Here is a 22,863-nt window from a genome sequence, read left to right on the forward strand (position 1 = left end):
GACTAGACGGACCTTTCTTGGCAAAGTAGTGTCTCTGCTTTTGAATATGCTATCTAGGTTGGTCATAACTTTCCTCCAAGGAGTAAGCGTCTTTCAATTTCATGGCTGCAATCACCATCTGGAGTGATTTTGGAGCCCAACAAAATAAAGTTTGCCACTGTTTCCACTGTTTTCCATTTATTTCCCATGAAGTGATGGGACCAGATGCCATGATCTTAGTTTTCTGAATGTTGAGTCAACTTTTTCACTCTCCTCTTTCACTTTCATCAAGAGGCTTTTGAGTTCCTCTTCACTTTCTGCCATAAGGGTGGTGTCATCTGCATATCTGAGGTGACTGATATTTCTCCTGGTAATCTTGATTCCAGCTTGTGCTTCTTCCAGTCCAGCGTTTCTCATGATGTACTCTGCATATAAGTTAAATAAGCAGGGTGACAATATACAGCCTTGACGTACTCCTTTTCCTCTTTGGAACCAGTCTGTTGTTCCATGTCCAGTTCTAACTGTTGCTTCCTGACCTGCATACAGATTTCTCAAGAGGCAGGTCAGGTGGTCTGGTATTTCCATCTCTTTCAGAATTTTCCACAGTTTATTGTGATCCACACAGTCAAAGGCTTTGGCATACTCAATACAGCAGAAATAGATGTTTTTCTGGAACTCTCTTGTTTTTTTGATGAGCCAGCAGATGTTGGCAATTTGATCTCTGGTTCCTCTGCTTTTTCTAAAACCAGCTTGAACATCAGGAAGTTCACGGTTCACGTATTGCTGAAGCCTGGCTTGGAGAATTTTGAGCATTACTTTACTAGCGTGTGATATGAGTGCAATTGTGCTGTAGTTTGAGCATTCTTTGGCATTGCCTTTCTTTGGGATTGGAATGAAAACTGACCTTTTCCAGTCCTGTGGCCACTGCTGAGTTTTCCAAATTTGCTGGCATATTGAGTCCAGCACTTTCACAGCATCATCTTTCAGGATTTGAAATAGCTCAATTGGAATTCCATCACCTCCACTAGCTTTGTTCGTAGTGATGCTTTCTAAGGCCCACTTGACTTCACATTCTAGGATGTCTGGCTCTAGGTCAGTGATCACACCATCGTGATTATCTGGGTCGTGAAGATCTTTCTTGTACAGTTCTTCTGTGTATTCTTGCCATCTCTTCTTAATATCTTCTGCTTCTGTTAGGTCCATACCATTTCTGTCCTTTATCGAGCCCATCTTTGCATGAAATGTTCCCTTGGTATCTCTAATTTTCTTGAAGAGATCTCTAGTCTTTCCCATTCTGTTTTTTCCTCTATTTCTTTGCACTGATCGCTGAAGAAGGCTTTCTTATCTCTCCATGCTATTCTTTGGAACTCTGCATTCAGATGCTTTTATCTTTCCTTTTCTCCTTTGCTTTTCGCTTCTCTTCTTTTCACAGCTATTTGTAAGGCCTCCCCAGACAGCCATTTTGCTTTTTTGCATTTCTTTCCCATGGGGATGGTCTTGATCCCTATCTCCTGTACGGTGCCACGAACCTCTGTCCATAGTTCATCAGGCACTCTATCTAGTCCCTTAAATCTATTTCTCACTTCTACTGTATAATCATAAGGAATTTGATTTAGGCCATACCTGAATGGTCTAGTGGTTTTCCCTACTTTCTTCCATTTAAGTCTGAATTTGGCAATAAGGAGTTCATGATCTGAGCCACAGTCAGCTCTCGGTCTTGTTTTTGCTAATGTAGTGCCAAATCCTCCCTGGTTCCTATGAGACACAGTTACAGATCTTTTCTGGAGTAAAGCAAACTCAGCTGGCTGTCAGGTTTAACCTGATTTACCCATCCACTGAGCAAGGATGCAGAACAACTGGAATAAATTCTCATACTTTGTGGTAGGACTGTAAATGGTACAACCACATAGGAAAACAAATTGGCAGCTTCTTATAAAGTTAAACATAAACCTACTAAATGATTCAGCAACTCTGCTCATATATTTACACAAGGGAAAACTTATGTCCATACAAAGACTTGGATACAGATGTTTCTAACAGCTTTACTCACAATAGCCAAAAACACGAAACAACTTGAATACCCACCAGTGGCTAAAGAGATAAACAATTCAGTGCAAACAACCACAGTGCACCATACAGTGGAATGCTACTCAGCAATGAAAGGCAACAAATGACTAATGCACGCAACAACACTGGGTGTGTTTCAGACACATTATGCTGAGCAAAGGAAACCAAGCGAAGAATACACATTATACTATTCTACTTATTTAAAACCCTAGGAAAGAAAAATCAACAATGATAAGAAGCCAGTCAGGGGTTGCCTAAGGTATAATAAGGGGACTGTCTGGGAAGTATCACAAAGGAGGCTTTCAGGGTGTTGAAAATATTCTATGTATCTTGACTGAGGTACTTGGTACATGAATTTAGTCTTTTGTCAAAACTCACTGCATTGGAAGACAATGACGACTGTCTAGGTCACCATCTTTCAGCATTTACTTCCCCCAAGCAATACAGAACAACAAACACCACAGCCTCAGCACAACGTGAAGACAAAGAATATCCAAACTTCAAAACAAGAATAAATGAAAAAGCAAAACAACAATTTCCAGTGCACACTTTCTTGTCCAGTGGCGACTGATTCCTCAACTCACTCACCCTATCTCAAAAGGTTTTGGACAAAAGCAGATTGAATAAAAATTGCAGGAGAGAGACCAGAGAACTAGTGGCAGAATAAAGGATGAAATATACCAGTGGCAGGAAGACTAAGTACATCCCAAGTCAAAAAATACTAAAGAGGTGTCCTGGTAGATCAAAGCATGGACCACATTCAACTAATTTCATCCAAACAAGAGATGACTGAGAAAACTCCAGAGAACAGACTGAAGGTGAGCATTTTAATATAAAAGTAGAACTACAACTAAAGTATTGGTGGGGATGAGGAAGGGGGATTAATGTACAGATACTTACATACTGTGACAAATAATGCAACTAAAAATGGGAGCATATAAAGAAGAAAACAGAATATCCACACACAGATTTTTAAGTAAGCAACTGGTGAATTTTTAAAGTATCGATCCAAGAAGGACAAACATAAAACTGTAAAACTTTGAGAACAAAGAACAGGAGAAAATTTCTATAACCTTTGGTTATATAAGCATTTCTTATATAAAACATGAGAAGCATAATCTGCAAGAGAAAAAATTAATGAACTGGGCTTCAGGAAAATTAAAACTTTTGCTCTGTGAAGGATACTGGTAAGAGAATGACTTGGATCTTGAATATATATAAAGAACTCTAAAAACACAATCACAGAAAAACAAACAACTCCAAAGAAAAATGGGCAAAAGATCACTTCACCAAAGAAGGTAGTGTTAAGGATAGCAAATAAGCACAAGAACATATATTCAACATCTTAAGTCTTTAGGAAAATATAAATTAAAATGACAGTGACAATAACCACTGTATACTTAGAATGGTAAAAGTCAAAAGAATTGGCAATAACAAGTACTAAAATTGGAGTGGAACTCTCCTCATTGCTGGTGGAAATGAAAAATGGTACAGTCCCTCTGATAAACAATTTGATAGTTTCTTAAATAGTAAAACACATACTTACCTAGTGACCCCATAATACTACTCTTAGATGTTAACTACAGAGAAATGAAATCTATGTTCATATAAAAATCTGTATGGAAATGTTTACAGCAACTTTATAGAATCATTTAAAAACTGGGAACAACTCAATGTCCATCAACAGGAAAACAAATAACCAAATTTACATTCAGGTAATGAGTACTGTTCACCAGAACAAAAGAGCAATCTTCTAATAATCAAAATGATGTAGATGAATCTTAAACACATGTTGAGTGAAAAAATCAAATGCAAAAGAGTAGATAATGTAATTTTCCATTTATGTAAGGTTCAAGAATGGACAAAAATGATCTTTGGTGATGGACATAAGAATAGTGGCTGCCAGAGACAAGAGTTGGAAGTAACTGATTTGAAAGGAGCATAAAGATGATGGATATGTTTAGCATCTTGGTCTGAATTAAGATTACACAGGTATACGTTTGTCAAAATTCATTGAGCTCTACACTTAAGATCTACGCACTTTACTACTTATAAATTATATTCAAAAGCACTGTTAGCTTTTTCAAAAGGCATCATTAAATTTATTTTACATAAGTATTATTTTGTCATCTCTTTTATGTTTTTAAAAAGAATATTAATTTCTTAAATCAGGCAAAATTTTGATCATTTAATTTCTTTACCTGAAGGATATTGTTCCATTCTCTTTTATTTTGTTTTTCTGAACAGATGATTGAAGTGACAGAATTTTATTTCCTGGAAGGGTAACTTGCTTTAGAATGGAAGCTATAAAAACAAAAGAAGAAAGAAAAAGTAAAATGAAAAAAAAGCAATCATACCACATTAGGGAAAAATTCAGGACAATAGCTATTTTCAGTGCATATAGAATAATCAAAGAAAATTTCAAAGCTTTCTAGATTTAAATTCAAACATTACAATTAATTTATTCCCTGCAAAAGAAATCACAAAATCAAGACCTCTCCATTTCTTTTTATATGTTCCCCAAATTGTGTAGAGAATTACCAGCATTACAAAAATACTATGAAGAAAAGGTGTTACTATGAAGAAAAGGTGTTACTATGAAGAAAAGAAACATGTTAATACTATATCTTTTGTATTGGTAGATTTTAAAAATACATAAAGACTTATAATTTGTAAGACTGACTTCCAAATGTAGAGAAAAACGCACATTTTTAATAAAAGAAATAAGGCAATAGCAAAATTTATAAGTTAAAAAAAGTACTGTATTTACTAGTAGATTGTTTTATCTAGTTACAAAATACCATGAATGGTGTTGATTTAATCTAAAACAACATACATCCCTAAAAAGTGGCTATGTACAAAGAATATAATAAAGCTATTTTCCATAGGTCTCAACTTAAAAGAAATCTCTCTTCTCTGAATATAATGGTGAAAAAAAAAAAAAGCACAGAAACCTGTCATGTTCCAAACCCAACATGACGAGGCAGAAATTAGTTATTATCTACCTTGAGAAAACTGACTGGTAGGTATTGCAGTGCTCACTGTCACCTTCTTCTGTCCAGGTTTCTGGATGGTCAGTGCTGGGGAATGGGTAAGAGTGGTCACTTGTTTTGCAAGGCCTCCTGAAGGCTGCTGGACTACCTGAAACAATGAGAACTATGAATACAGTCCTCCAACTAGACCTGCTTTAGAAAAGAACAAACTTGCAACTGTAACAAGAGAACAAATGACTGTCCTCACTTAACCATACATACCTTTACCTTAGCATCAGAAGAAAGCCTACTTAAAGTTTAAATTTGTATGCGGTAAATTTATTTAGCTCAAAACTGAAAACCGTGACCATCTCACACTGTAATTTTCAGAGTGGAATTCAAACTTATACACAGCTCAATTTAAATCTCCAAATAGATTTTATTTTCATCCTTTTAACTTACCATGGAAAATTTCAAAGATATACAAAAGCAGAGGGAACAACAACAACAAAAAAAATGAAAACACCTATACCATTGTTACCATTATTATAGCTTCAGCAATGATTAATTCTTGACCAATTTTATTTCATCTCTATCCCTACCCACTTCTCCCACTCTCAGTTATTTTAAAGCAAATCTCAGGTATATCTTTTAACCCATAAATATTTCAAAATATACCTCTAAAAGATAATGACTTTCAATCAGTTGTTTTTTAAAAGTATCTGAAAGACAGCAATGCTAAAGGCATTCTCCAAGATAATCAAGAAATCCACAGGGTGAGGGTTGGGGATAAAAGAAGAGAAATTAAAATAATAACAGAGCCTTATTTTTAGCTTCAAAGAAGGAAAAAACACAGTTCTTTCACTTCAAAGAAAAACACAGTCACTATATATTTGAGCCAGCTATTGATAGTGAACTATTTTTAAGTCCTCAAACTCATATATGGCTAATATAAATGATCTAGTTTCATAACAATTCTGGAGGTATTTACTTTATTCTATACGCTGGGCTTAATTGCTCAGTTGTGTCCGACTCTTTTGCAACCCCATGAACTGCAGCCCATCAGGCTCTTCTATCTGTGGGGATTCTCCAGGCAAGAATACTGGAGTGGGTTGCCACGCCCTCCTCCAGGGGATCTTCCCAACATGGGGATTGAACCCAGGTCTCCTGCATAGAAGGCGGATTCTTTACCGTCTGAGTCACCAGAGAAGCCCATAATTTATTCTACATTCTTTTACAAATAAAATTAAATCTAGTGCATATTACTAAACAAGAGTAACTTACAAGAAATCCAAAATGTCCCAGTAAATAATCATATAGGAACTAATGCCCCTAGAGGAGAAATACAAGTTGGAATAATTCAATTGTCATGATTCTATGAGAACTGACTCTTGAAAGAAAGAAAGAACCCTTGAAAATAAAGATGTATTTCAGTTGAGATCATACTTCTATATCCTCAAGTTCTAGGAATCAGATTTAAATTCTACAAAGTAATATACATTCAGAGTCTCATGCATTCAGATGAAAACTCAAAACAAATACTAACAACTCTGACTTATCTCCCTATTGTTTATTCCCTTCCCTACTATCTTTTATTTGGTATTCTTTTCATGTTTTGATTATGAAAGTGAAGTGAAGTTGCTCAGTCGTGTCTGACTCTTTGCAACCCCACTGTCAGTAGCCTACCAGGCTCTGCCGTCCATGGGATTTTCCAGGCAAGAATACTGGAGTGGGCTGCCATTTCCTTCTCCAGGGGATTGTCCCAACCCAGAGATCGAACCCGGGTCTCTTGCATTGCAGACAGAGAAAGGCAGTAATAAAATGTTATTAGAAATTTGAGTTAGTCTTCAAACTACTTTTGATACTTTTTCTCTCTCTCTCTCTCTCTCTCTCTCTATATATATATATATATGTATATAATGATAATTACAGCATAGAGGCTGGCCCCTAAGGTGAATGGAGGTTCCAGGCCTCTAGGGGACCAGCCAGGAGGCATGGGGTAGGAAAGCCAAAGGAACCCAGCATCAGCATGTGACCATGGCACAGAGTAAGTGGGGAGGTGAGCCTTCACATGGGCTCCAAGACCAGGGCTGTGCATGGCCCAATCTAGGCCCAATCCAGTGCAAGTTCATGTATATGGCAGGAGGCAAATGCGCTGACTGATTTAACAATCCTGGATCCCCATCGTTCCTTGTACTAATGACTGTAACACCTGGGAGCATATGCGCAGCATATTCCTGCACACTTGCTGAACAAAATAAAATACGAGTGAGAAAATATAAAACAATTCAACAGTGTTCTTTCAAAGAAAGTACAGTTTTAGACTCTAATATAAGGCATATAACAGAGACTGATATTAAGAGAGATGGAAATTGGTCCAAGGATGATAGATCTGCTCCTACTTGGTAAGCCAAACAAAGAGCTATTATTAGAAGAGTCAGTGGTTCTGGGGGTATGCAGGTAGAGAAAGACTGGGAAGGGAGAGAAGGAATCTTCAAGGTGATGGTAACACTCTGTATCCTGAAAAGTAGATTTGAGTTACAGAGGTAAGCATCATCAAGGGGCTTCCCTTGTGGCTCCGAGGGTCAAGAATCTGCCCGCAATGTGGGAGATGTGGGTATGATCTCTGGGTTAGGAAGATCCCCTGGAGAAGGGAATGGCAACCAACCCCAGTATTCTTGTCTGGAGAATTCCATGGACAGAGGAGCCTGGAGGGCTACAGTTCATGGACTCTCAAAGAGTTGGACATGAACTAAGCCATTAGACTAACACTTTCACTTTCTCTTAAGCATTGTCAGAATTTATCCAATGATAGATTTAAATTTGTGCATATCACAGTATATACATTTTAGCTAAAAACAAGAAAAGAGTAAAGAAATATTGATTGGCAGTTAATGATATGCACATTAATATTAAAATATTTTAGGAAGATGCCTTTGAAATGTATCAAAAATTAAGATAATTGATGAATGGATAAATCAAGTAGAGCAACTGTAAACAGTAGAATCTAGGTGGTTGGTATACAGTGTTCACAATAAACCTCAACTTCGCTATGTTTGGAAATTTTCATAATAAAACATTTTCTTGAATAAAAAAAAATAAGACAACATATACCCTGTAAATATAGTTTCAATAGTTTATTTTCTGTGAATTCTGATGTCCCCGTATCAAAATAAAACCTAAAAAAATATATATTCTTCAAGTAAATTTAAATGAGCTGGCATTAATCAACCTATGTTAAGACTATTGTTATGTAAACTCTGACTAAATTATAGCCCATGAAGATTTTTCTATGCAATTCCTAATTATATATGGCAAATAGATGGCAGTAGGCCTTACTTGGACTCAGTCTCTTCACCCAAACTTTCATTATTCCTATCTTAGTGGGATTACAATCAACAACTGAATTCTACCTCTCCTCTCACTCTTTTGCTGCTGCTAAGTCGCTTCAGTCATATCCAACTCTGTGCGACCCCATAGACGGCAGTCCATCAGGCTCCCCTGTCCCTGGGATTCTCCAGGCAAGAACACTGGAGTGGGTTGCCATTTCCTTCTCCAATGCATGAAAGTGAAAAGTGAAAGTGAAGTCGCTCAGTTGTGTCCGACTCTTCTCGACCCCATGGACTGCAGCCTACCAGGCTTCTCCCTCCATGGGATTTGCCAGGCAAGAGTACTGGAGTGGGGTGCCATTGCCTTCTCTGTCTCACTCTTTTAACAGCATGCAAAAAAAGGGGAGAAAAAAAAAACCCATAAACTGATAACTCAAGTCTAGATCTAGGTCAGTCCAATAAGAAACTGAGAATGAACTACTTGACTCAATAAAACAATAATCCTTGTTTTGTTTCCTACACATTATGATTCTCCTTCAAAATAATTAGTTACTATGAGACAAAAATACTATTCAACAACAACAAATCTTTCCTAATATTCTAGATTAATTTATTTTAGATCAGTTTCACTTCAGTGTAATAAAACTGAAAATTACCACATTGCTGCTGCTGCTGCTGCTGCTAAGTCGATTCAGTCATGTCCGACCCTGTGTGACCCCATAAACAGCAGCCCACCAGGCTCCCCTGTCCCTGGGATTCTCCAGGCAAGAACACTGGAGTGGGTTGCCATTTCCTTTTCCAATGCATGAAAGTGAAAGGTGAAACTGAAGTCGCTCAGTCGTGTCCGACTCTTAGCGACCCCATGGACTGCAGCCTACCAGGCTCCTCCATCCATGAGATTCTCCAGGCAAGAGTACTGGAGTGTCGTGCCATTGCCTTCTCCGAATTACCACCTTAATAATGTACTAATTAGTTGTTTTTCTCTTATACCCACAAAACAATAGTAGTTGGACAATGATTTGTTGAATGTACATGGCCACTTATCAAATGTCTACAATTCTGTAAGAAAGAAATGCAAGTAATACAGTCACCTGGGGAAATATACATCTGAAATAAGGGAAATATGTATGATAAAACTAAACCCTGCAATGGTAGGTTAGGAAGCTTCTTACAACTTAAAAGTGTGACATTTAAAACATCTTATCAAGAAGGAAGAAAACCTATAGAATTCTTCAGAAAAATCTGTACAAGCTAGAAAAGGATAAAGTACTAACGGGAATTTTTTAATTCATGATTATTAAAGGAAACAAACCACACAAACTTTTACACCTGACACTGAACAACAGTCACATTTGCATTGTTCAGACCATTACTGGAGACTGCATCCTGAGTTTTAGGACCACAGATTTGATCCAGCGAGGCATTCTCACATTGTAAATAATTATTCACCATGTTTCTTATAAGCTACATTGATTACCGTCTTATTTCTAGCACCTTGAGTGTTTTCCTCCTCGCTTCAACCCAGGATTAAACTGGACTATGGTTTGTAAGGAATTCACTGATGATATTCTTAAACTACCTGAGTAATACTATTTCAAACCTAAGTAATACTAATTTTCTAAATTAGTTGATTTGAAAGAGCATTCAAGTTCAATCCTCTCTGTGGCATTACCATATAGAACAGCTTATGCTGTTTTGTGCCCCAGGTAAAAATCTGCTGTAAAACAGATTACAATGCATCTTCAGAGTCTAGCTGCTCTGGTTTTTGCTGTTTTAAACAGGAAGGTAGGAATACTGACATTAAATCTGTTGACTAAAATTGAAACAAAGGCCAAACAAGAAAGCAGAATTCATAAGAAAACTAAATCATTGCCATTCTTTTAAGAATGAAAGTAGAAGTTTAAAAATCCCTAAAATTTACCAATGGATTTTGTTACATTTTTCTTGATTGAAATAGTTTCTAATGTATAACAAGTCAAGCTTATAAAGTGTAAATGCTGTCAAGATATTATTGTTGCTTAGTTGCTAAGTCATGTCCAACTCTTTGTCACTCTATGGACTGTAGCCTGCAAGGCTCCTCTGTCCATGGGATTTCCTAGGCAAGAATACAGGAGTGAGCTGTCATTTCCTTCTCCAGGAGGAGATCTTCCTGACCCGGGGATCGAACCTGTGCCTCCAGCATGGCAGGTGGATTCTTTACCACTGAGTCACCTTGCAGGCCACAAGATATTATTACCTGACAGTTTTCTGTTTCAAGACATTCTAGAAACCTATAAGTTCTTGCCATGAGCACCATAATCTAATAGGAAAGACAATGGATTCTACTTTGAGATCTATTGCTTGTTGAGTACCAGCAGATTGTTCCCTTAAAATTCTGGGATTCTTAGTTTTCTCCCTGTCTTACCTTCATCAAAATTATTTCAAAATCCATACTGCATACAAGATATGTTTTTAAAACTCTATGTAGCTATGGAGTGTTGTATCACTTAGAGGTGGATATGCTACAGATTTTCAATAAAGATGAGCACTAATTCAAGAATCAGCTATGACACAGAGAGAGGATCTCCATTCTCTCCAGTGTTACCAAAAGTGACCTTCCACTGGGGCATTTAGGGTCTCCATTCTCTTCAGTGTTACCAAAAGCAACCTTCTACTGGGGCATTTACGGTTCCAGCACCTCCCAAGCCTGGCTGTTCAGATAGATGTTTAAGAATCACTGCTTCTAAAGAAGATTTTATCTCTTATATTAAATTCAAACACCCAAGAGAAACATAATGAGGCAGGTACATTTTTCCACTTGAAAATCAGAGCCAGAGTAGGAAGGGATGAAAAAAAAAAAAAGAGTCTGACTACTGTCCAAACTGATCTTTCCTCTTTCATTCTACACCTTCATTCTACACCCAAAGTTTGCCCTCTGCCTCAAAGTCCATCACCCACAGATACTAATGTTTTGTCCTGATCACATAAACAAGGCTGAGAAGTTTACTTAGATTTTACTACTCCAAAAAAGCAGAGAACACTAAAACAAAGAGACTCAAAACACAGCCGTTAACATGGAGGTTTATAAAGAACAGGTGCAATCAAAAAAAAAAAAACAGTTCTGTTACAGGACAAGGTAGGTGAGAACTTATTTTAAAAAACATAATTTTCAATTAATTCACCATGTACTGTCTCCTACAGCTTAACAGTACTTTCAGTCTTCTGATAAAACTGGTCTTGAGTAAGGTTTATCTAAACACAAATAGATAAACAGCTCAGATTTCACCCAAGTTCTTTTACCCAAGAACTTCCCAACTTACACAGTTCCAGAGAAAACATCACTTCTTACTCATCTACTCCCCTCATTGTCACCTTCTCTCCTTAGCAATTTTTAGAAGAAATGTTACCATAACATCACCTATGTATTAATAACAAGCCTACCAAAAATATCTAATCGAATCTAATCTTGAGGAAAAGATTACACAAAAGGATATTCTGAAAAACAACTAGCACTTAAAATTATTACAACACAATGAACAACCACAAAAGGCTAAGAACAGTTCTAAATTAAGGGAGTCTGAAAAAAAAAAAATGACAAATAAGGGTAATACGCAATTCTTTACTAGAAACAACATCAGGAAGCAAACTAGCCAGGAACTTGTTGGGACAACAAAGGAAATATTGTGCCTGTAATAACTTCCCATGCGTGGTAGTACGTTGCAGTTACTGCAAAGAAAAAGAAACCCTTTTCCTTAAGAGATACATGGTATTTAATGGTGCAAAGTCACAATTTCTGCAAACAACTCTTAAATGGTTCAGGAAAAAAACTATGTGTGTGTTTTCGCCTGTGAATAGAGGGGAAAGAGACAAAGCCAACATGTTCCAACGTTACCAACTGATCAACAATGGTCAAGGGTACACAGGGGTTGATTTTACTAGTCTTGCCAGTTTTCTGAATGTCGGACTTTTTCTAAAGAAGAAACTGAGGAAGAAATGAAAAGATACTCACTAGTTGTTTGACTTTAACTGCCTGTGGGATACCGGCTGGCTGCGCGAGCACGGGGCCCGGCTGCGCGAGTTTAATTTGGAGTGGAGGGCCAAGGACGGGCTTGTTGGACGTGGTCCCAGAGGAAGTAAGAATGGGTTTCACGGACGGAATGCAAACAGCTGCTGCTGAGGTTTTTCCAAAAGGTACCGAGGGGAGCGCCAGCGTCACTGCTGTCCCGGAGACAACCGGCTTTTCAGGCTGCAGAGAGACTGCTGTCACCGTGTTCTGCAGGGATGTCACCAGAGGTTTTGGAGTCTGCAGCACGACAGTTCCAGCTGTTGTCCCTCCAGGCACAGCAGCCGGACCCACAGAGTGAAGAGTCACGACTCCAGTTTTTGCTCCCTCTGGACCAGCAAGTGGTTTCAGAGTTTGTACGGACACAACTCCAGGCACCCCTGCTTCTGAACCAACAACAGCAGGCTTCTCAGCCTGGATGGAAGAAGCTGCCGTTGTTACCACGGGAGAAGGCGTTGATGTCGTGGGACAGGTAGTAGTGACCACCTCGCTAGAAGTCTGCTGAACACACTGCTGAATAAAGCTCTGGGCATTGGGCATCAATTGTCGTAAGGCAATCACACTTTTCTAGAAACAAGAAAGGAAAAAAACCAGCACTGATAACCGAGTAAGTGAGCTCTAGTAAAATAGAACTACTTTGTGTGTCATATCTTGACAACACAAAAAGTATATCAATGTTTCAGCTGAGGAAATCTGTTATCAATCATTTACCTTCTGTCAATATCCAGGATATAAATAAAGCTCCAAAGTGCTTCATCTTTCAATTCATAAGTATTATGTCTCAGTATTAAGCTTATAGACCATAGTATCAATTTGGTATCAAATATTAAAACACTTTATCTTACTTATTTGTATTTATCTAAACCCCATTAATAGATCACTCATAACTTCAGTATCTACAAGTTTGTTTACAGGACAGCAGAATCTTAAAAAAACGTTTTTGTTAAATAACTTTCAGACTTTGAACAGAAACAGTCTTTACATGAAAATAAAATAACAGAAACAAGGACAATTTTCTTAATTGAGCTAGAGTATTTTCTGACTGGATTTAAAGTTTGGGTCTCTTTGTATCTTGCTGAAAAAAATAAAAACAGCTTAAACTAAAAAGTAGAAGGTTCTCCCTTTTCATCCCTGGGATTTTTATTTGCTTTTGTTTTTAAGTTAGAAAAAAAGATAAAAAAGGAGAAAGCAAGTAGACTATCTTTTGGTGAATTCTTGAGCTCTTATGGAAGATTTCCATGTTTTGGTACTTAAATTCAGTCAGACCACCTTTACTTAAGAAGCAAATGAGAACTTTACTTAAGAAGCAAATGAGAACTTTACTTAAGAAGCAAATGAGAACTATGACCCCTCTTTCCTTCTTTTCCTTTTAGTTACTTCTTTTACTTTTTTTAATTAAAAAGATTGAAAAAATTTTAAACTGAAGATTTTCAATTATATATCTATAAATAGTATCAAAGGAAAGAAAGTTTCTCAACGTTATTTTCTCAAACTGTAAAAACGGGAGAAAATAAGCTGCTTTGAAAATACATGAACATAGGAAGTGATGTGATTAGTTAAATTTAAGTAAGAAATCAAAGATGGAGGAGACCTGGGAAAAACACAATTGGAAAGACATGTTAAAGTAATATGACTTAAAGAGATAGCAATAAAAATATGTATGTTAAATAAATACAATATGTATGCTAAATTATCTCTTGATTATCTGGCCAGAGTTAAGCTTAAATGCCAAATCCCTCATCCCAGTGCACCATCCAACCACCAGAGTGCTCAAGGATATGAAAAAAATATTCTCAAGAAAAAAAAATGGCTCTGTTACAGTCCTTAGAAAACTATACAAAATGCAAATACTTAATGGTAATATTTGATAACTTCAAAGTAGTGTTTCATAGGCTATAGAGTCAGGCTAAATTCTAGGCCTGTGTGTTTAATCAAAAGTTAACTTGAACAATTTTCTCACCTCCAAAATGGAAAATTAAATCCAAACAATGCAAATTAAAAAAAAAAACAGAAGTAGCTAGCAAAGCACAGAACACATAGTAGGTACTTACTTATCCCCCATCTTCTCCCCTACAGTGTCTCCAGAGTATGAAACATAGACTCATGTTACACAGTGTCAGTGTCACAGAGTACCTAGAGCTCACAGACCTTTTGCACTGAAAGCACCTAAGGAAGAACTGCTGCCGACTTCCCAATCATGAGGGCTACCTGGAAATGTTATCTGATGTTCAGCATCATCTGACGTTCAGCACTGTGCTAACTCTTTAATCTTCCCTTCCCAGACCAAGACTGCTCTGGCTAAAACACTCTCAGTTCAGATCACCTATCTGGCACCCTCCTAATTAACATGGTCAGCCTCCTGGTGACAATTTCCACTATCTTAATAGCCTTCGGAAACAGTGGTGCCCCAACCCCTTTCCCACTCTTCTTTCATCTCCACGAGGTCTCACTCCTCTCCCCTAGACAACCATGCCAAATTTTTCTAAAGGCAACTCTTCATTCTGTTATTTCAAAATGTATGGGAGGACTCTTGGTTTACTATAATCTCAGGTCTTTAATAACTTTATAACTTTCAAGTCAACTCTTTTCCAGACACTAAATATACAAAAGGAACATAATTTTTCAACCTGCCAACCAAAGCTCTTGTTATCAAAGATAACAAAGATATCAAAGATATTGTTCTCCATCAAAATCTATTTAATTCAATAAATCTTAAGAGAATGTCTAACATTATAAATTAATTTTTAAAGATAATAGCTTTCCCTAACCCAAAATATAACAGTTTTCCCACTAAATTTGGCACCACGAGGTTGACTATTTCTGACACTAAGAAATAATAGGACAAAGAAGAGACCCTACTTTTTTTAAGTTAAGAATCTTTCAGGATACAAGCATTAAATAATATAATCATTAAGTTATATTCATGAAGATGTTACTTTTGTTTTCTCAGCATGTTCCAATCCAAAGAATATGGATTATAAATGTGCTTTACAGATTACAACAGCCCTAAAGGTTTCTCCTACTGTTACTATCTTCATATTAAGTTGCTGTCATATTGAAATATTCAGATTTTAAATTACTTTAAAGTAATCAAATCCAAACAATTTCTTCAAAGTAACACATAACTTTACCTTAAGGAAAGGAACTAGGTGAGGCTGAGGTGAAGACTTGAGTTCAACATACAGTTGTCTAGTAAACTCTTCTGCTTCAATTTTTGCATCCTGAAGAATAGGAAAAAGAAAAATACTTTTAGGTTTACAAATATTTTACAAGAGGAAAAGTGTGTAATTCATGACTGGAGATATAGCAAGCTTCTAAAAGCGATAAAGTCAAAGTCTATCATTAAATACAGGTGGGTTTTTTTTGTCCCCTACAAAGTGAATAAACAGATGCTTTTTTCATATAGAATACAATGAAGCAATTATTATTATTTTTTAAGATCTCAGTAAGCAAAGTGAAAGTGAGATGAGAGCTGGCTAAATGGCAAGGCGACAGTATTAAGACCACAGTTTGTTAAGAACAAACTAAGAAGTAAAAACACAGGAGTCCTACATTACTTAGGGCAGAAAACTGAACAGTCACCTGGTGTGGGGCTTGGGATTTTGTTTTGGTTTACCTTTCCAATTTTTAAATTACTTTAACTGTGACTAGACTATATTTCTAGAATGCTATTACAAGGCCACAATAATATACATGCCATTGTTTCAAAGGGCTTAGGAACTCTTCCATGCCACTTTGGATTCTAAACATTGCAGGGGTCTATGAGGTCTAAATTATTCTCACATTAATAACTAATCATTTTTGGGCCTTTTTCACTGTGCTGAGATTTGCACCAATGGTACAAAAGCAACACTGAATAAAACTGCTGGCAGTTTTAAATATCTGTCATATTCTACATTGCAAAGCAGGTGTGGTAAAAAAAAAAAAAAACAGAACCAGTTCCACTTGAAAATGTCTTCGACCAAACAGTAAAATTTAATTTTACCAAATCCCAACACTTTAGTAGCCATCTTTTTAAAATACTGTGTGTAACCTAATGGGAACCACACACAGAGCAGGCCAAAGTAAGATACTCAAGGAAAAGCACTTTTCCAATGAGCTGCTAGCTGAATTAGCTGTGTTTTGTTGGTTTTTTTTTTTTTTTTTTTCGTTTACCGGAAAGAATATCAAACCAGCTGTGGTTATTCACACTGGGGTATTTTGAGAGACATTATCTCAAAAGGAAAAAAACAAATGAACCAAACCTGTCATTGTAAGGAAACAACTGTCAGTTTTGGCTGCTAATGATAAAAATCAGAGCTCTCAAGCCAAAATTAGAATTTTGGAAAATGTGTAACCATAATCCTGAGTTTGATAGCTTCTCTGTACTGAAAAAATCTTCTGATGTGATTATTAGATTACAAGTATGATTTTTTGATATTTAAAAAAACAGATTTGTCAACATTTGGAAGATCTATACAACCCACTGAACCAGTTATTTTCCAGATGACCAAATGTGAGCTGTTTCAAAAATCATACATGGTTGAAAGATCCATTCAAGGTACAAAATAAACCAGTGGACTATAAAGAATACCTATAATGATCTGGAGAAACGCTCTCAAAGTACTTTCTCAACTACCTCTTTCCATGAGGCCAAATATTCCCCACATAAGTTTATCTGACCAAAAAAACAAAAAAGTCAACCTTCTCTCCAAAGCTGTCTTTAGGCTAAGAGAAGCAAGACTAAGTAATACACACACTGCCCTCTGGATCCCCGTGTTCCGTGTGCGCAGAATCGCATCCAGATTCAACCAGTTAAGGATGGGGTACTACAAGATTTACAACCCGTGATTGGTCGAATCCGCAGATACGGAGCCCACAGACAGGGAGGGTCAACTATGGGACTTGAGCATCCGGGGATTTTGGTATCTACAGTGGCTCCTAAAACCAAACCCCATCGATACAGGGCAATGACCGGATAGACAAGATTTACGACTCTAAGGTTTATATCATTACAGAGCTTTCAAGAAGCAAAAGTAAAGTTTATCCAAATATCCATTTAAGATAAACTTCATTTAAAAATATTTATTTATTCCCCACTTAAAACCAGTTGTGTAGATTCTTACAGAGCTTTTACTGTCCGAACTTACCAAAAGTTGCTCTACCAACTTCTTCACATTCTGCCCCATCTCCGGGGACTGGGATCCACTACACGCTAGTTTTATTAACATTGCGAGGAAGTTCTTACATTTCTTCACATTTTCTAGCATCGTCTAAATACAGAAATACAAACAGTCACAAATGTTGGCTAGAAAACAGGATTCAAGAAAACGTGTAGAACGCTTGATTTATGTATGGTGCAAGTGAGACCTTACCGGAGAAAGGTTAGCCTGAGCAGAGGCTGAGTTCTCTGTTTTGAGATTGAGCTCATTTGAGGGGGCAGATGCTGTTCCCAAACTTGAAGGCTTCAAGGTTGTTACAGTATTCACGGGCTTTACAGGAGTAACTGTGACCACGTTAGTTGGCACAGCCACAGACTGAAATTGAAAGCAGTAGACACTGAGATACGCATCACTATGCTATGCCATGTATCATGTTACTATGCTATGTATCATGTTCACACTTCAGACTACAGATGGATCTTGACTTCCTTGCTTTTGTATTATGCTCTACTAGTCTAAGGCAATGTAAAATCATTTACCAGGTCTGGACTCTAGTACCTCTGGGTTTCATTCTCACCTATTTGTAGGTTTCATTTCTGGGTTTCATTACTACCTATTTTTCACTGACACCCAAGCATCCACTTCAGGTAAGTTACTTAATCTTGCTAACCTTCTTGATTCCTGTCCGTAAGAAAACAAGGATGGCAACGGTACCTACTATCTTGGGATTGTTTTTAAAAAACAGTGCCAAGCGCACAGTCCTTACACATATTAATATGTCTCCAAAAAGGATCTGAAATAGTAAGTTTTTATATGAAAATACAGACTTTCCTATTCTACAATATTCTGCTTTTTAGTAAGTACAAAGCTGTGAGATCTACTGATCATCTTATATTCAGATAAGCTGCTTTTATGTAGACTTAATAGAGAAGTAATATTTTTGAAATTTGTAATAACAAATATTATGTGATTGTGTTATTTTCACATGGAAAAGAATCTCAGGTGTTTCTTCTAGCCTCTATTAAAGGAAGAGGAGTAATTACAGCACCACCTGCAGGATAAAAAGTTAAATACAAGGAATCACAAATTGGGTATTATTTGAGACAACCATATTGAGATAAAGTACTATGCAGTTTCCTCTGAATCCTTTTGGAGATTTTCTAATAAACTTTTTTAGGTTTACAGACAGTAAATACATACTCCTTCTTCAGTGAATGTTTTGTACTCTGCCATTAATTCTCTGTACTACTATATTTAAGAAAGTGATGTTGAACTTCAGCTTTAGGACTGATGAGAGAAGTTCCTCGGGGGGACTACTGTCCCTTTTCCTTATGAAGCAAAATAAGGCAAATCTCAGGAAGAGTCCTATTTTTTGTGAGTAGAAGCATTTATAGCGTTTCTACTTTCCTTGTCAATATTTTATCCTGTCCCAGCACAAAATCTGTCTTTTGTAACTCTTTCTAATAAAGCTACTACCTGTACCTCACCTGATACTTGCACCTCTTAAGAGGCATGGAGTCACACGATCCCAGCCTGACACTACGTGTAATCACACTGCTATAATGGGTGAACTGTGTTAATCATTAACTTTGCATATGCTAGACCAGGCGGGAGAAGGCAATGGCGCCCCACTCCAGTACTCTTGCCTGGAAAATCCCATGGACGGAGCAGCCTGGTAGGCTGCAGTCCATGGGGTCGCTAAGAGTCGGACACGACTGGGCCACTTCACGTTCACGCATTGGAGAAGGAAATGGCAACCCACTCCAGTATTCTTGCCTGGAGAATCCCAGGGACGGGGAAGCCTGGTGGGCTGCTGTCAACGGGGTCGAAGAGAGTCGGACACGACTGAAGCGACTTAGCAGCAGCAGCAACAGACCAGGCAATGCTATTGCCATGCTTTTCAAGACCACACTGTCACTGATAGGCATGTTTAGGGGACAGGAGAGAAAAAAGCTTGGGTATATGTGAAATAAATTGTGAAAAATCAGTTACACTAGTCAGTGAAATGAACTGTATGCAAATTTAACAGACTACAGAGAGTCATCCAGGTTCTAGACCCTCATTTCTTAAAAAAATACCTAAAATTGGGATCATAATAAACTTGTGGAAAATTCTGAAAGAGATAGGAATACCAGACCACATGACCTGCCTCTTGGGAAACCTGTTTGCAGGTCAGGAAGCAACAGTTAGAACTGGACATGGAACAACAGACTGGTTCCAAATTGGGAAAGGAGTATGTCAAAGCTTTATATTGTCACCCTGCTTATTTAACTTATATGCAGAGTATATTATGAGAATCACTGGGCTGGAAGAAGCACAAGCTGGAATGAAGATTGCCGGGAGAAATATCAATAGCCTCAGATATGCAGATGACACCACCATTATGGCAGAAAGTGAAGAGGAACTAAAGAGCCTCTTGATGAAAGTGAAAGAGAGTGACAAAAGTTGGTTTAAAGCTCAACATTCAGAAAACTAAGAACATGGCATCCGGTCTCATCACTTCATGGCAAATAGATGGGGAAACGGGAAACAGTGGCTGACTATTTTTGGGGGCTCCAAAATCACTGCAGATGGTGATTGCAGCCATGAAATTAAAAGACACTTACTCCTTGGAAGGAAAGTTATGACCAATCTAGACAGCATATTAAAAAGCAGAAACATTAGTTTGTTATCAAAGGTCCACCTAGTCAAGGCTATGGTTTTTCCAGTAGTCATGTATGGATGTGAGAGTTGGACTATAAAGAAAGCTGAGCACCGAAGAATTGATGCTTTTGAATTATGGTGTTGGAGAAGACTCTTGAGAGTCCCTTTGACTGCAAGGAGATCCAACCAGTCCATCCTAAAGGAGATAAGTCCTGGGTGTTCATTGGAAGGACTGATGTTGAAGCTGAAACTCCAATACTTTGGCCACCTGATGCAGAAAGCTGACTCATTTGAAAAGACCCTGATGCTGGGAAAGATTGAGGGCAGGAGGAGAAGGGGACGACAGCGGATGAGATGGCATCACCGACTCAATGGACATGAGTTTGGGTAAACTCCGGGAGTTGGTGATGGACAGGGAGGCCTGGCATGCTGCGGTCCATGGGGTTGCAAAGAGTCGGACATGACTGAATGACTGAACTGACTGACCTCTCGGAGTGGACACAGATATTATTCACTAATTCACTGATATTTCTATTGCTTTAGCCTACCACTAAGGAGTGACCCAGTTTAAAATATGCATCAGTCTAAATTAAGAAAAGTTATGCACGCACTACATGGAAAGAGCAATGGTAGAAAAGAATGAAACAACACATATATACATCATTTTGGAACAACTACATGTACTAAATCTTTAAGAAATAGATACAATTTAAAAAACTGATAGGATTTCCCTGGTGGCGCAGTGGATAAGAATCCACCTACTAATGCAAGGGACACAGGTTTGACTCCTGATCCAGGAAGAATCCACCTGCTGTAGAGCAACTAAGGCCACATGCCACAACTGCTGAGCCCATGTGCCAAACTGCTAAAGCCTGTGCTCCTAGGGCCGGTGCTCCGCAACAAGGGAAGCCCGCGCACCGCAGTGAAGAGTAGCCCCTGCTTGCCGCAACTAGCGAAAAGCCCATGCAGCAACGAAGACCCACCCAGCATGTCCAAAAACAGATGAATATTTTTCAAAAGGTAAAAGAAATGATATACTCAAAGTACTGCAAAAGAGAAAATCTTTCATAAAATAATCTTATAAATTCTTCAACTTCGTATTTTCCTGGTGCCTCAACATCCCACAAACAGGCTATGAACACCTTGCCCAGGTGACCCCGTGTGATAAGGCTGGTCCCTCCTACAAGTTCTCTTTCTGCCCTCCTGACTGTGACCTAGTGCCATTCAAACACACCAGTGAAATTCAATCCATACGAACTCTCAACAAAGCCACTTGCCCCCCAGGTCCTCATTCTCTCTCGGGATACCACCTGTTTGGATAAGCCTGCCCCAGGTCTCCTCCCAAATGCCCCCCTGAATGGTGTGCCATGCCCCCTCTTCTAAGACCTGCAGTATTATAAATCTCTTTCACTTTCACATACCTCCCTGTGGTGGTATTTGGTGTCCACATCTGACTGATCATCAAAACAAAATCCCCTTTTAAGAAACATAATTACTTCTTACAATACAGAGCAGACATCAGTAGGCCTAAATTCATGCTCTTTGGCTCAATGATCTCCTTAGAATAACCCAAGTTTAGGGGGAACCTAGAGTTTGGGACAATCAGCACAGAGGTAATAAAGAACAGTTTCCAGAGTCAGACAGAGACCTTGACTCAAATGGCCCTCTGCTACATATTAGCAGAAATCATGCAAATTTCCTAACTTCTCTAAACCTATTTTCACACACATAAAATGGAGATAATACTTCCTCATAGAGTAGTCACAGGACGAAATGAAGTGAGGTGAGGGATGTAAAACACTTAAAGTGGTCAACATATTAAGTGCTCAATAAATGGTAGCCATTATTAGGGAAAAGAAAAACTATGTTTAAAATCAGATTCACTGCTCATCATCTCTGTTAGAGGAAGTAATATCGTTAAACAATTTTGAAACCTTAAACACCAAGTTTAAGCATGGGATTTCATATAACATGTTCCAGAAAGATGTCCCTTCTATACAGCAAAGGAAGGACAACAGTGGTCCCATGACCATGGGATCCACTGATTGTGTCATATCTGGCAGGACCCAGAAGCTGCCTGCTTAGTTTAGAACAGCCTGCAGAAACCAGGTGCAGTGAGAACTCAAAGACAATACTCTTTGAAGACAGAATTCCATCCTCCATCTTCTAAGACTTAGGTGTACTCACTGAATCAAAAAATTTTATATGGACAAAAACAAGAAAAACCAAAAAATCAGAGTAGAAGGATGAATGGATCTACTTACTATTACTCCCAAAAACCCACTGGGGGCCTCTGTGCTTTCCGTTCCTGCCCACAGTGCGCACGCTTTCACCAAAGAACGTAACAGGAGTCCCAAGGAAGTAGATACTATGGCTGCCTCATGGGGACTTCAAGGTCGCATTATCTACCAACCAGCAGGAAAGAGAATCATTACCATGACAGGGGTAACAAACCTGACATCTGGCATAGGGAGGGTTCCTTTTATACAGTGAAGGTCAAGGAGTTTATGCAGTGAACGGGTGATTCACTTACTGGCTCTTGGTTATTTCCTTGTCCAATTATGGCGATAAATGGACAAGTGCCACAACTCTTGCCTAAAAAGACTGTGGTAGGGCTTCCCTGGTGCGGAGTGGTAAAGAATCCACCTGCCATTGCAGGAGACATGGGTTTGATCCCAGATCCAAGAAGA

The 22,863-nt window shown here is 38.1% G+C and overlaps 1 protein-coding gene across 3 annotated transcripts in view; it reads right to left on the minus strand.

Moving 5' to 3' along the window:
- TAF4B (TATA-box binding protein associated factor 4b) overlaps positions 1 to 22,863 on the minus strand; it is a 107,377-nt gene that overhangs the window by 60,391 nt on the left and 24,123 nt on the right. For all 3 annotated transcript variants that reach the window (XM_070778791.1, XM_019986962.2, XM_070778792.1), the window contains 6 exons: positions 17,744 to 17,905; positions 17,519 to 17,641; positions 15,521 to 15,610; positions 12,336 to 12,956; positions 5,052 to 5,187; positions 4,248 to 4,350 (listed from right to left, as the gene is read on the minus strand). In XM_070778791.1, the coding sequence (XP_070634892.1) occupies positions 4,248 to 4,350; positions 5,052 to 5,187; positions 12,336 to 12,956; positions 15,521 to 15,610; positions 17,519 to 17,641; positions 17,744 to 17,905 (1,235 nt within the window). The remainder of the gene's footprint in view (positions 1 to 4,247; positions 4,351 to 5,051; positions 5,188 to 12,335; positions 12,957 to 15,520; positions 15,611 to 17,518; positions 17,642 to 17,743; positions 17,906 to 22,863) is intronic.

Source organism: Bos indicus, chromosome 24, assembly GCF_029378745.1.
Source record: "Bos indicus isolate NIAB-ARS_2022 breed Sahiwal x Tharparkar chromosome 24, NIAB-ARS_B.indTharparkar_mat_pri_1.0, whole genome shotgun sequence".
In the NCBI taxonomy this organism is placed as follows: Eukaryota; Metazoa; Chordata; class Mammalia; order Artiodactyla; family Bovidae; genus Bos; species Bos indicus.